This window comes from Momordica charantia (genome assembly GCF_013281855.1).
Source record: "Momordica charantia cultivar OHB3-1 chromosome 2 unlocalized genomic scaffold, Mcharantia_2.0 BLBB01000002.1, whole genome shotgun sequence".
Classification (NCBI taxonomy): domain Eukaryota; kingdom Viridiplantae; phylum Streptophyta; class Magnoliopsida; order Cucurbitales; family Cucurbitaceae; genus Momordica; species Momordica charantia.
Genome location: NW_028275160.1, coordinates 3,861,607 through 3,876,657, shown reverse-complemented (window position 1 = coordinate 3,876,657; position 15,051 = coordinate 3,861,607). Strand labels below are relative to the sequence as shown.

General features: G+C 31.0%; 2 protein-coding genes and 1 non-coding gene across 4 annotated transcripts; 2 read left to right on the top strand and 1 right to left on the bottom strand.

Annotated features, from left to right (window-relative positions):
* Nucleotides 1–4,013: 4,013 nt before the first annotated feature.
* On the top strand, nucleotides 4,014–7,737 carry LOC111011253 (putative serine/threonine-protein kinase At1g54610). 2 transcript variants are annotated; one of them, XM_088120647.1, is made up of 9 exons: nucleotides 4,014–4,200; nucleotides 4,379–4,476; nucleotides 4,849–5,273; nucleotides 5,377–5,661; nucleotides 5,764–6,081; nucleotides 6,213–6,440; nucleotides 6,552–6,652; nucleotides 6,739–6,856; nucleotides 6,958–7,737. In XM_088120647.1, exons 3-9 carry the CDS (start codon nucleotides 4,857–4,859, stop codon nucleotides 7,336–7,338), a joined length of 1,848 nt encoding a protein of 615 aa, XP_087976773.1. In that variant the 5' UTR covers nucleotides 4,014–4,200; nucleotides 4,379–4,476; nucleotides 4,849–4,856; the 3' UTR covers nucleotides 7,339–7,737. The 2 variants fall into 2 exon arrangements, with proteins under 2 accessions (XP_087976773.1, XP_022140643.1); XM_022284951.2 differs by lacking the exons at nucleotides 4,014–4,200; nucleotides 4,379–4,476 and having other exon boundaries at nucleotides 4,646–5,273.
* Nucleotides 7,738–7,900: 163 nt separating this feature from the next.
* On the bottom strand, nucleotides 7,901–7,973 carry TRNAF-GAA (transfer RNA phenylalanine (anticodon GAA)). Its single transcript has one exon. It is a non-coding gene; the product is annotated as a tRNA-Phe (tRNA).
* A 2,531-nt stretch (nucleotides 7,974–10,504) lies between these two features.
* Nucleotides 10,505–12,237, top strand: LOC148212670 (protein IMPAIRED IN BABA-INDUCED STERILITY 1-like). The gene is made up of 2 exons (XM_088120648.1): nucleotides 10,505–11,718; nucleotides 11,844–12,237. Exons 1-2 carry the CDS (start codon nucleotides 11,254–11,256, stop codon nucleotides 12,171–12,173), a joined length of 795 nt encoding a protein of 264 aa, XP_087976774.1. The 5' UTR covers nucleotides 10,505–11,253; the 3' UTR covers nucleotides 12,174–12,237.
* Nucleotides 12,238–15,051: the final 2,814 nt, after the last annotated feature.

Sequence of the window (15,051 nt, the reverse complement as noted above, 5' to 3'; positions counted from 1 at the left end):
ATTACGTTAGAAGCTTTTAAAATTTTAAATTTTTTTAATATAAGACTAAAGGGGGCCATTTTATCTGATTTGCATTTTTCTATAAATCAAAAATGTTATTTATTTATTTATTTGATCACGTCACTTGGAATTTATCTGTAATTACATCATATCTGCTATAACAATTCGAATAATTTTATGAATTGATTGGTTTGTAGCTCTTAAAATAAGTAAATTTAGAAATTTATCCAACCCGCTCCAAAATCTAGAATACTGTGAATGATACAATAAAAGAAAATTTCAGATTAATTGATGATCAATTTTCCATTCATTGAGGAATTGTGTTAAAAATTAACATCCTTTATTGGGGAGGATCATCCAATAAAGTATGTATAGCTAAACATAATTAGAATGGTATACATTAACATTTATTTTTCACCTGTTATCAATTGCTTTAATAATTATTTGAAATAATAAATTTGATAACTATTTATTTTCTATTTTTGAAATTAAGCTTATAACTACTACTTATCAAAATCTAAATCAAATGTTGTAAAAAAAGATATTAATTTCTAAAAACTTGTTTTTCTTTTTAGAATTTGGCTAACAATTTAAATGCGTTTTAAAAATGAAAAAAAAAAGTCCCAATATAATTAAAAAAAATTAGAAAAAAAACATAAATTTAAAAAACGAAGAACTAAAAATGATATGTCCAAATAATTTTAACTCCTTTCGTTTTATAGATCCTAGAAAACATGCCACGAACAGAAAGTTATATACAAATTGGATGACTTTTAAATTGGCCCAATCTTGAAACTGTAATCTCTTTAATAGTCCTGCATGTTGGAATATTTGAACAGATATAAGGTCGGTAGCTCATCTGCTAATATTTGTCTTCAATTTTGTAATTTTCTTCTTCTTTTTCTTTTTTCTCGTTCGTATGCAAAACAATTCTCACCATTTAATATTAAGTCTTGTTAATTATTATTATTTTTAAAATAAAAAGGTCTTATTGGTTGTATACGTTTTATTTTATTTTATTTTTAGTACAATATGTGGGATGATAATTTAAATCCATGATCTTTTGGTCAAATATAAGTATCTTAACTAGTTGAGCTATGTTCAGGTTAATAGTTTGAACGTAAGTTTAGTGATTGTTTGGGGTAAAAATCTTGACTCCATGTGGAAGACTTGGATTGGGACACCTGGCAACATCTATCCACCTTGGAACTGGCCAAGTTGGCTCATCACAATACAAACCTCCCGTTAAGACCATTTGCAAGGTGTGACCGACCAGGATCCTTCAATATATATCCGACCTGATCTCCGACATAGGTAACCGCCTGTTGAAAGGTCTGTCAGATCCTTAACCTATAAATAGAGAGCATCATTTCCATACCAGCTGGTATCGAATTTCTTCTCGAACTTTATATCGAGTCCGAGTTATTTACTGACTTGAGCATTGGAAAGTTTGTGCTAGTCATCCCTTGGCGTATCCAGTCAGCTTTGCCACGTGTCCGACCTTAACCAAGTTTGACCTCATTTCATTTTTTTTTTGTTGGCATAAACAGTGATAGACATTAGTTATGAGCTATCGTTTTGAATTCTTCCCCTCTTTGTCTCTAATGTAATGTAAGTTGTAACTAATAAGTAATCAAAACAAAAATAATGTTTCTATTATTATTATTATTTTTCCGGCACCAAATATTGTAGGGTTAGGCGGTTGTCTCGTGAGATTAGTCGAAGTGCGCGTAAGCTAGCTCTCGGACACTCACACATATAAAAAAAATTATTGTTATTGTTTTTTTTTAAATAAAAATTAAAAATTTATGGCCACTTTGTAAATATAGCAAATATAACAAACACCATTTTTTATTTGCAAATATAGTGGAAAATGGAGGTCCCCACCCAAACAAATGGAAAAGTATGATATAAACTAGGTAGAAAAACTCTCGCAGTGATATATTTTATATAAAATATATAAGTGAGTATACGTATATTAGTAATTATTTTTTTTATAGACTAGGTACATAAGATTATTTCATATTAGATATATGAATTATATGAATCATATACCTAAAATAAAATATATAATTGATATATTTTATATCAATATAAGAAATCTATCCTATTACTTTAACCAAAATTTTCAACTAAAATAAGATTTATCGATAACATAATTAATATGAAGTATATCATTCATATAATTATATAATTAGTAGTATAATAGGTATAACAATTATATCAGTTACAAAATTGATAAATTTGATATTTTAATAAAATATTATAGTTAAACCAAAATCTTCGATTTAACATTGCTACTATAGAAATAACCTAAATTTGAAGTATCGAATCCGTGGACAAAATGAAAAAGAAAAACAAAAAAAAGCTTGTTAGGGTTTTATTTATATTTATTACATAATTATTGGAATATCTGAAATGTCAGAGAAATAATTAAAATGACGCTCTACTCTAAAACTATACACTCTTTCGAATTGATTGTTTATTTTAAAAACAAAATAAAAAATCATTGGCTAATTTACCTTTTTACCCAACAAAAGCATATTTTGAATAAAAAATAGCATATTAAGAAGACGTAACGTAATATGATGGAAACTTGAGAATACTAGCGAAATTTCTGTGGGTAACAATTAAACAAAAAGAAACAGCGGCAAATTTTAAAATTCAAAACCAATTATGCAAAATTTCTAATGCCCATTACGTAGCGTATACAATTTTTTTTAATTATTATTATGTATAAATTATAAGAAAAATCTTTTAAATTCAAAAGAGTAAGGGACTCCAAAAAAGAATCAAATTCGAATAGGTTCAACGTGTGTGATATCGAGTTGAAGAGCACATTTCATAACTTATAGTAATTTACTAAGTAATAATAGAATATATATAAAAGTCCAAGAAGATTCTGTTGGGATTGGTGAAGCCAAACTGCAATCAAATCGATGAAGTGGGAGTTGTATGGACATGCTAGTCGAGGAGACAGTGTTGAGATGCTTAGTGTCTCAACGCTACGAATACAGGAGATCAACGTTGCAGGAATTGGAGTGCTGAGATGTTGTGCGCACGTTGAGATTGTGTTCGTAGTGTTGAGACATTATGGACAATGTCTCAATGCTATAACGTTGGTCTATAAATGCAGACCATAGGGTTCTTCAGTCGTGAGATTAACATTCAAAGTCGACTTTGAGGGGAATTTTGTGGCGTTTCAGATGCAACTACTTAGTGTATTGGCAACAAAATTGGGCAGATGAAGATCGACATATTTGAGGTCATTAGATCTTGATTCTTATGAGTTTTTATTCTTTCACTTAGAATACTTAGAAGTTAGAGGGCTTTTGTTGGACCCTCTAGAGAATGAATATATGAGGGAGATATTTGAGTACTTATATCAGTACTTATGGACATAATCATTTGTTGGGTGAACCGGTATAATTGCTTATGTCGTTATTGTACTTCCGATCTCTTATTATTTGTGTTGATTGTATTTTACTGGATAACTGTGGAAGAGCAAATTGTTTCTTTTATTCACACCTTTGTTTGACTGTCGCTTGGGATGTAATTGTAGATCAACACTGTCGATTGGATGCCCTGAATTATTTTGTTTTAACGTGTTTCTGTTAGTGAATCACAGCTCGACTTGGAGCTTAATTTTCCAACAGATTTGAACCTATAAGAAAAGAGGTTTACATGTTTTAAGATTGAAAATATTTCTCTCAAAGAAATTATTTTAATACCTATATACATAAAATTATTCAAAATATTTTACTCTCATAGAAATCTATTTTAATATTTATTTACATAAAACTTTTTAATTTCATCGAACTAATCCAACTAGCTAAGAATTTCCACCTTGGTTGAGCCTAGAAGAAATAATAATAAAAAAAATCAATTTTGGTATGACCAAAATTAAAATTAATTATAATTAAATCTCTTCCGATTCTACCGCTGTGATATATTGAAATCTATGAAAAAAACACATATATTTTGAAAAAGTATTAATTATTGGCGGTTGTGGAGGAGAGGTGAGAGATGTGGTGAAGAAATTGAAAGATGGAGACGAAGAAGAAGAAGAAGATTGTGGGGTTAGTTCCATCCTGAAGGCGTTTAATGCCGAATTCATAAACTCTCAACGACCTCTTTGAAAATCCGAGACCCAATTCCAACTGTTCAACCCGAGAGTGCGCGTCTGTATTCTATTCGCCTGTAATTATCTTCTCATTAATGTCACTTTTAATTTTCTTGCCCCATTTCTTAAGCTTTTCTATTTCATCCCTCTCTAACTCTACGATTGCTCCATGTTTTGTTTGATGAATTCTTTTTCCCCTTTCTACACGCCTTCCTTTGTTTGCTTCTGTTTCTGATTCTCTTTTTCTTCTTCCAGTCGCTTTTCAGCACTCAACTTCAAACTTTTAATTAGCTGGCTGCTGCTTTGAACGAGTCCATGATCAATTTATTCCACTGTTTCTGATATTGTCTCTGGTAGGACAAACGGCTACTATCCTCTCGAGTTTATCCCTTTGATTTTTTTGGTTTCCTCTTTTTGTTTTGGGTTTCATTATGCATCCAATCTCTTTGACATTCAACCCCCCCCCCCCCCCCCCCCCCCCCCCCCCCCCCCCCCCCCCCCCTTTTTTTTAAAGTTTTATCCTCTACCGCTTACTTTTGGAAGTTTGAATAGTACGAGTGGGGACTGGTGTATACTATCGTTTTAGCATCATTCTTGAATAAGAATACAGGACATTGGGTGGAATTCTGATTCGTTTTCTGAGCTTGGAAGTGAAATCTTCTTTCATATTTTGGAAGGAAGAGATTCATTTATGTGAAAGCTAATCTTTGTTTGTTCAAATTCAGTTTGCATAATGGGCTGCATCTGTTCCAAGGTTTTAGCGGATGAGTGTAGCAATCATGATAGCTCTAAAAATGCCTTTTCCTCCACAAAACGCCTCTCTGAGCTGAAAAAACCAAGAGTTGGTTCTCCAAAAATTGAGAAGATTTGGGAAAAGGAGAGACTGGAATGCGGAGATGTTACTGTTATGTTGTTCGATAAGAAGGCCAATGGTTCTCTGCGTTCATATGGCGAGCCTCCTAATGAGAGGAAGAAGGCGGAGATCCCTGATGTCACCATTTTCGACCATCCATGTATGGGAAGGATTCCGAAGGTTACCGAAGCCGAGCAGGTGGCTGCTGGGTGGCCGAGTTGGCTAGCTGTGGTTGCTGGTGAAGCTATCAAAGGCTGGTTGCCGAAACATGCGAGTAACTTCATCAAGTTAGAAAAAGTAGGCTCTCTCTTTGAGACTTTAAGTCATGTGCTCACAAATCTCCAGTTGATTAAGTTATTGGCCCGTCGATTTTCTTGTTTCTCATTTCTCATTCTTGCAGATTGGCCAAGGAACTTACAGCAGTGTATATAAAGCTCGTGATGTCATTCAAGATAAACTTGTGGCCTTGAAAAGAGTCAGGTTCGACAATCAAGATACCGAGAGCATCAAGTTTATGGCAAGGGAAATCCTTGTTTTGCGAAAGCTCGATCATCCAAATATTGTTAAGTTGGAAGGTTTGATCACATCACAAACATCATGTACCATGTACCTTGTGTTTGAATATATGGAACATGATCTTACAGGACTTGCATCACGGCCTGGCACATCGTTCACCGAACCACAGGTAGCATATTCAGCTCAAACAGAAGCGATCCATCCATGACTACCTTATATATTATATAATCATTTTGATCATAAGTTTTAAGCCTTTTCCCCCCTATTTCAGATGAAGTGTTACATGAGGCAACTTTTGAGTGGACTTGATCACTGTCACAGCCATGGGGTTCTGCATCGAGACATAAAGGGCTCAAATCTTCTTATTGACAACAATGGCATTTTGAAGATAGCAGATTTTGGGTTGGCAGTCTTTTTTGATTCACAGTCAAAAGTTCCAATGACGAGCCGTGTAATCACTCTCTGGTATCGACCACCGGAACTTTTACTTGCAGCATCTCAATATGGTGCTGAAGTTGATTTATGGAGTGCTGGTTGCATTTTAGGAGAGTTATATGGGGGCAACCCTATCTTGCCAGGAAAAACAGAGGTGCAATATAGCTTTAACTTTGACTGAGATCATCTTTCTGTTTTCAAATACGAACTGTTTAGATAGATCAACAGTGGCTTTCAATGTTTTTATTTGTCAAAATAATGAAGGTTGACACGTCCACGTTTCAGGTTGAACAACTGCATAAGATATTTAAGCTCTGTGGTTCCCCGTCAAAGGAATGCTGGAGCAAATTGAATTTGAAGCATTCAACAGGCATGAAGCCACCGCAGTCATATGAAAGATGTCTTAGGGAGAGATTTAACGATTTTCCCCGTGCTGCAGTCGAGCTTATGGACACTTTGCTGTCTATAGATCCTGCAGGGCGAGGAACCGCAGCTTCTGCACTCAACAGTGAGGTACGCCATTCTTCCTCTTCTGCAAAAGCCCAGTAACCAACAATATTCAATTCAGTTGGAATTGGAAAGTAGAGGTATTCATCTTCTCACAAAATGGTCTTCTTCTAACAGTTCTTTACCACAAGGCCCTTACCCTGCGACCCTTCAAGTTTGCCAAAATACCCTCCCAGCAAGGAGATCGATTCAAAAATGCGCGAAGATGAAGCAAGAAGGTACAAAAAAAATATAGGATCGCTTAAAGAGGAAATTGGTAATTGACTTTACTATTTGCAGTCTCTTACTTCTATCTTTTACACAGGCAAGGAGGAGCAGGTGGTGGGAGAAGCCGGACAATTGATCCTGAAGGAAAAGGACTGAAGCAATCTCGGGTAGTTCCTGCAGCAAAGCCTAATGCCGAGTTGGTTATATCACTACTGGTAACTTCCAAACAAAGTTTGTAATTTTGGTTGCATTTTTGCTTCAGAAGATATTATATTGTCTCTCCATCTTCTTTACCCTATTTGATTTTGGATTATAGAGAAAACGAAATCATTCAAGCTTAAAGTACCGGAGCGAAACTTGTTCCTACGGTCTTGTGTCGAAGAGAGCCTCAAATTCAGGACCTATAACTCAGGGACCAAGATTAGCAAACTCCGAAAAGAACCTGAAATATACTTCCACCATTTCAAGCGGCTGTCTAACATCATCTGGGCCCATTGAATTCGTTTCTTACAAACATCTCCGAGAAAGAAATGGAGTTTCAAGGGCAGAATCAATAAGACAAGACAGAAATCGTCCTTTATCCAACGCTGCAGAAGAGTACATCAAAAAGCTGAACAGAGACCACCCTGATTTGAATAGAAGTCACAATCCTTGTCAGCTGGAAGATTCAAAAGCCTCAGCTCTGATTGTTGGCTAAATTCCTTCCTTCTCGACGCGGTCTCACTTGAAGGCTCTGTGTTAATTAGATAAGAACTAATAAGAATCATTTGTTCATCGGCATCGGCATCGTCATCGTCTATGGTCAGGAAGCAAATCAAATTTATGTCTGATGATGGTCATTCCTTGTTTCATCAGGCAATGTAGATAGGATGCTCAAAGAACATGATCATTGGATTCATCTTCGCGAAATTTTTAGGTGTTGGCTTCCTATGAGAAAAAAGGAAAGAAGGAAACAGGAGGCCGCAACCAATTTTGTTCATTGAGCTATTATGTAAATAACATGTCAATCTCGGCTGTGTATACTTGGAAAAGAAAAGAAGCTGCCTTTTGTATATAAACTCAGCAGAAGAGCAAATGGATTTTTTTTTCAAAACCATTTCGAAGAATTTAGTATTTACATCTTCTGGGAATGATATATCTGTTTTGTGTGTGTGTGTTTTTTTTTGGAATATCCTGGAAATGAGTATTACGTATGAATATGATAGGAAAGAAATAGAGAACTATGTATATGGTTTCCATTGAAAAAATGGAAAATAAAATGCGGTGAGCGTGGATCGAACACACGACCTTCAGATCTTCAGTCTGACGCTCTCCCAACTGAGCTATCCCCGCATGATGTGAACACATGTAGTAGTTAATAAGTTGTCTAATAAATTACATTATACTGCTTGATCCTAATATAATTTATTGTCTCTGACTTTAGACAGCGAGAATCAGGGAAAACCTTTATATTATTTTATTGGCAAAAGGCTTTTGTAAACTATCATTAAACTCATATAAAATAAAAATAAAAAAGGGAAAAATTATCATTTAAAAAAGTATTTTCAGTAAAAAATAAAAAATAAAAACCCACTTAAAGATATATTTTCCTTTTCTTTTCTTTTCCTTTCCTTTCCTTTCCTTTTTAAAAATAAAGATAATCAACGTGTAAATATTAATGTCTGGTAATTTCTTTATATTAAGTCTTTTGAAATGATTCTAAATAATTGTAGTTTACTTGAAAAATGTATGCAATAATAGTTTTGATTACAGTATAATTAATATAAAAAGAAAAATGATGTATATATTTTACTTTGCAGGTAAACAATAAGTTGAAAAATCAGCAAGCAATAGAGAAATTAAAGACTTTTGCTATTCATCGGTCTACCTACCTTACCTTACGTTTTTGGACTTGGAAATAAAATTTTAGAAAAAATAAAAATCAAATATAATGATGTTGAAAAAAAAAAAAACAAATAAAGTTATTGATTAAAACGAAAGCGATGGATGCAAGTATTAGTCAAAAGTAAACCGACTTCAATTTCTGATTGAATTTTAATAATATGAATTAATAATTACGGGGATGTTTAAGTATGAATTAATTTTCATTTTCTATTAAAACTATGTTATTTTGGTAATAATTTTATTTATTTTCTATAAGGAGAAGATTTTTCTTTCAATCTTATCCCAATTTTAAAATTGTTTTGCTTTTAGAGAGAAAAAAACTAAAAATAAAACATATTTTTTTATCCTTGTAGTTAGTTTGATTAGCCTTTTTTTTATGTTTAAAAAATAAAAGTTTGATTAGCCCATTGCATTAAATAAATACGAATAAGTAAAAAGTTAATACCTTCTAAAGATTAGATTAAAAAAAAATTCATGCATTAAAACACTTTAGCAACAAAATCCTTAAACCTGCCAAAACTAGCATAGTTCAGTGATAATTGACATATACCTCCCACTAAGAGGAAAAAATCTAACATAAGTGGAAGAACACTCATACAATTAATGTTGTCTCATCATTTTGATTTTACGCATTATTTAAATTTAAGATTCAACTTAATGAAATTGAAGTTTTGTCAAAATTGATTTATTGAACTAAATACTTAAATAAAAAAAATTTAAAAATGTATTATGAAGTTATTAATACGAGCAAAGTAGTTAGTATATACTCTTTTTGTAGTCAAATTAAAGTATGAACTTCACAATTGAGGAATTTCAAAAAAGAAAAAGAGAAAAAAAGAAAGAAAACCTTCACAATTAAAGAGGTATCTCTCCCAAGGAACCATAATACAAAAACTTTACAAGTTAAAAAGATAAAGCAAACGCTCACAACAAAACCCACTAATTTTGTTTACAAAGATTATAGACAAAAGTTTGTGAATATGCTCTTTTCTTTCAAGATATAATACCTCTAAAAGAAGTCCCCAAAGAAAGAAAGGAAAAAAAAAAAACAAACTTGGAATAGAAGCTGCTTAAAATTAAGGAAAAGAAAGTGGATTTTAGTGGAAGTACTCAATTGGTTTATGGAAAAACAAAAAAGCAGCAACAAACAATAAGAAAATCAAAAGTTCAACTTTTATTTATTTAACAATTTCTTTGACTGTTGCCTTTGAAAAATATGGCCTTAAACGGTGTTTTTTTGAATAAAGATGTAGAATAATAATTCATGCTCTCTTTTTTCTTATTTATTTTTTCAGGAATCCATGTCGTATGGCTTACGTCGCAGATCTTCATTGCCACTGTGTCATCTCTTAGAAGACCTATTCTATTTTTCCTATTGTTCTTATCTCTTTGAATTTTAGTCTTAAATTTTGGTACTCTATTCTTCGTATATTGTACCTACCTTTCAAAATTGAGAAATAATCCAACTTCAAAAATGTTAGTTTGAAGTTAATTTAAATATGATTGTGTATCTTTAGCATTTAGACCTTACAAAAACTTTAATTATACTTTAAAAATAAGACTAAGAGTTCATACGATCTCATTATTAATACTGTTGACTTTAAAAGGCAGATCTTGTACTAAAAAAAACTTAAAAAAGATCGTTTATTTATCGTATGTATATAATATTTTTATGCATATTTATTTGAATTTCATTAATCATACGAAGTTGTTGGGTTATAAATAGAATTTGTAAATGACAATGTATCATAGAAATGAGAAACTTGGAAGTTGGAACAACTCATATTTTAACTGGAAGAGATATTGATAAAGAAAAAACAGTTCAATTCTTCAAAACGAAGCCTTACTTTATTTGAATCGTTGGGTTTTACTTCTTGCCATTTCACTTTCGTTGACCTTTTATCCTTGAAGACTAAAAAACCCACGTAATTAACCCTTTTAAATTTACTAATTTAGCATTCAAACGCGAACCAAATCCTTAATAACTCGTTCTAGTCGTCGTTATGGAGTGGGTATTTTTGACTCGGGGAACAGCCGGCATAGGCCGTCTGAATATGATAATCTTTTAAAGTACAGCAAAATAAGATTGATTGTATTGGTATGAATACGCGTTGGGAATTCAAAAGGCGAGCCCAATGTTGTTTCTTGGTAACTAAGCCTCTCTCTATCATTCCCCATAACTTGATTGTGTTCTGTCTGGGTATTTCCAAGATGTATTGATCGATCGATCGACAGTCGTGTTGTTTCCTCTGATTGACTGTGAAAGATTCGTCTGATTGGTGAAAAGGGTTTCCGGATTTTGTTTGGCAAATAAATAAAAAGAAGTCGCTGTTGTTGTTCCATTTTTTTCCCTTTCAAGTTTCAAGTTTGATTTATTCTATGGTTTTTCGTGTTGGGTCAGTTCGGATTCTGGAGGATGGAACTTTAAAAGGAGAAAAAAAAAAAAACGCTCGAGTTCTTTTTGGGACTTCAACCCTTTCGTGGTTCGAAATTGCGTGTTTGAAAGTCTGGTTTGACATTCGATTTTTAGGGTCTTCTCTGAATTGGGTATATGGAGAGCTTTGAAAATATTCTAAATTCTGATTTCATTTGATCAAATTTTCATTCGTTATTTATGGGCTTAGCGAGGAAGGAGGTTTGTGGAATATCAGGAGTTGGCTTTAGGAGGAGATTGTAATATTTCTGAAGAAAGTTAAAGTTTGGTAATTAGTTTCTGGGCTCTGCAAAAATGGGTTGCCAATGTTCCAAGCCTTCGGTTGATGAAGATGCCCGGGGCAGACCCACTGAGAAGTTGTCTTCACAAAAGGCTTCACGAGTAAATTTATCAAGAAAAGAGGAGGATGTGCGATTGAATTCTCTGAAAAGAGAGGAAGTTGTTCGAATAAATTCCTCACAGAGAGCAGATAGTATTCGATCAAAGGTGAAAACGGATGGAGGTGACATGAAAGTTGCTTTTTTGGACAAGAAAGTCAACGGCTCAAATAGGGTACACGACGATCAAATTGAAAAAAAGAAGAGGGAGAGGCTGGAAGCAGCCATTTCTGCTAATTATCCTGGAAAAGGAAGCATCCCAAAAGCTGTGGTAGCAGAGCAAGTTGCAGCTGGTTGGCCAAGCTGGCTCTCCTCTGTCGCAGGTGAAGCGCTGGAGGGATGGCTGCCACGAAAAGCCGAAACTTTCGAGAAATTAGACAAGGTATGTGAGAGTTGTTAATTTGAGAGTTGAAAGTAGTTTGTTGCTTTGATTTCGAGTGTGGAGATCAAAATGTTTTTTTTGTCTGAGTTTCCTGTTGTTTGTTTGGTGGTGTTTCATTCTCACAGATAGGACAGGGGACGTATAGTAGTGTTTACAAGGCTCGCGATATCGTTCATGGTAAACTAGTCGCTCTAAAACGAGTTCGATTCGATAATCTCGATGTGGAGAGCGTCAAGTTTATGGCCCGGGAAATCCTTATCCTTCGTAGGCTTGATCATCCAAATGTAATAAAATTGGAAGGCTTGATTACGTCGCCACGGTCATGTAGCTTATACCTTGTTTTTGAGTATATGGAGCATGATCTTACTGGTCTTGCATCTCGTCCCGGCGTCAAGTTCAGCGAACCACAGGTAAACCATATAAACTGGTTTCCTGGATATGGTATGCAATTTTGATAGAATTCATTTCTAATGAATGACATCTATTCAACTCCCAAAACTTCTCTAACTTTGTTCTTATGTCCATGCTAGGTTAAAGAGTTTTACAAATATTTTGAGTGTGAAAAATAATTTTGAAAACAGGGAAAAAACACTTTTTTGAGATAGTAAAGAGAAATTTTGAAGAAAAAATAAGAAGTTCAATAAAAAGATTAAAAATTTTAAAAAAGAAAACAAATTAAAAGGAGATTGGAAAAAAGAAGTTTTAGAGAGAGAAAAACATAAAATGAAAGAAATTTTGAAAATAAAAAAGTTAAGATTAAAAAAATTAAAAAAGATGTAGAAAAGTGTTAGAAAGAGAGGGAAAAAATGTTAGCAGAATGAAAAAAAATATTTTAAGATAAAAAAGTCAGATAGATTTAAAAAAACGCTTCGAGGGAGAAAACCGATAGAGAATGAGGAAAATACTGAAGGGAAAAAAAGTTTTAAAGAGATTAATAAATGAAGTTAGGGAGAAAAGGTTGGGAAACCTTTTAGGGGAGAATATTATAAAATGGCAGAAAAACTGAAGATAAAAGAGTATTTTTTTTAAGTATTGTTAATAATAGAGTAAAATATAGGTTTTGAGAGAGGAATTAAAAAGTTTGCAAGAGAGAAAAACTTGAAAAAAAAAACAGTTATTTGAATAAGAGAAATTTTAAAGATAAAAAATAGTTAAAAAATCAGATAGAAAATAAAAGGAGATTGGGGTTATAAAATAAAAGAATTTTATAGAAAAAGTTTATATTCAAAAAAAATAATAGAGAATTGAGGAAACTTTTATAGAAAAAAAAAGATATAAAATTAAAGAACATTTTAGATAAAAGTGTTAAAAGGATAAACATTTTGAGAAATTTTTTTTTAATAGAATAAAAACTTTCAGATAAAAACTGTTATAAAAGAAGATTCACAAAAACATTTTGAGAGAAAAAAATTGTCAAAAATAGAGTAAAAAACTTTTAGAGAAAAAAATTATAAAATGAAAAAAAAAACATGGAAGAGAAAAAGTTACAGATATGAAAAAATAAATAAAGAGTTAAAAGAGATAAACATAAAAAAGTAATTTTAAAAAACATTTAAAAAATTTTAGGGATAGAAAAACTTTATAAAATAAAAGAAATTTTGATGTTAAAAATATTAAAGATTAAAAAAATAAATTTTGATAAAAGAAAAGGGCAACACCGACGAAAAAACTTTTAGAAGGGAGAAAAACTATTAAATAATTGACAGTAATTTTAAAAAAAAATTAGAGAAAGAAAATAATAAAAAAATAGAGTAAAAACGTTTAGAAATAAAAAATGATAGAGAATTTAGGAAACTTTTATAGAAAAAAAAGTTATAAAATGAAAGAAAATATTTAAGATAAAAAGGTTAAAAATGATTAAAAAACATTTTGAGAGAAAAAATTTGTCAAGAATAGAGTAAAAACTTTCAGATAAAAAAATATTTAAAAAAAGATTTGAAACTTTTTTAGGGAGAGAAAAACTTTATAAAATGAAAGAAATTTTGAGAAAAGAAAAGGTTTGAAACAGGGAGGAAAAAACTTTTAGAGAGCATTTTGAAGAAAAAAATTTAAGAGTTTTACAAAATTTTTTAGTGAGAAAAATAATTTTGAAAACATGAAAAAAGATATTAATGAGAAATTTTGAAGATAAAAAAAAAGTTCAATAAAGAGATTAAAATTTTTTAAAAAGATAATAAATGAAAACAAAACGAGATTGAAAAAAAAAAAACTTTTAGGGAGAGAAAAATATTATAAAATGAAAGAAAATTTGATGTTCAAAGATTAAATAAAAAGTTTGTAACAGGGAGGAAAAAACTTTTATAGAGAATTTCGAGGAAAAATTTAAAGATTTTTACAAAACTTTTAGTGAGAAAAATAATTTTGAAGATAGGAAAAAAAGTTCAATAAAGAGATTAAAACATTTAAAAAAATAAATTAAAACGTGATTGAAAAAAAAATACTTCTAAAGGGAGAAAAATATTAAATAATTTAAAGAAATTTTAGAAAAACGTATTGAGAGAGAAAATAAATAAAAAAAATAGAGTAAAAATGTTTAGAGAGAAAACTTTTATAGAAAAAAAAGTTATAAGATGAAAGAAAATATTTAAGATAAAAAGGTGGAAAGTACAAAAAAGCATTTTGAGAGAAAAAAAAAGAATTTGTCAAAAATAGAGTAAAAACTTTTAGAGAAAAAAAAAACAGTTATAAAATGGAAAAAAAAAACTTGGAAGAGAAAAAAGTTAAAGATATGAAAAAGAAAGAGTTTAATCAAATAATTTTAAAAAAAGATTTGAAAATTTTGTAGGGGGAGAAAAACTTAATAAAATGAAAGAAATTTTGATAAAAGAAAAGGTTCGCAGCAGGGAGAAAAAAACTTTTATAGAAAATTTTGAAGAAAAATTTAAAATTTAACACTTTTCAAACAGAAATGAGAAATTTTGAAGATAAAAAAAGTTCAATAAAGAGATTAAAACATTTTAAAAAGAAAATAAATTAAAAACGTGATTGAAAAAAAAAATTAAGCGAGAAAAAATATTATAAAATTGAAAGAAATTCTAAAAAACGTTTAGAGAGAGACACTAATAAAAAGATAGAGTAAAAACGTTTAGAAAGAAAAAATGATTGAGAATTTAGGAAACTTTTATAGAAAAAATAAAGTTATAAAATGACAGAAAATATTTAAGATAAAATGTTAAAAGTGATTTAAAAAACATTTTGAGAGAAAAAAAAAATTTGTCAAAAATAGAGTAAAAACTTTTAGAGAAAAAACAGTTATAAAATAAGTAAAAAAAGAGTTAAAAGAGATTAACATAAAAAATAATTTTCAAAAAAGATTTGAAAATTTTTTAGGGT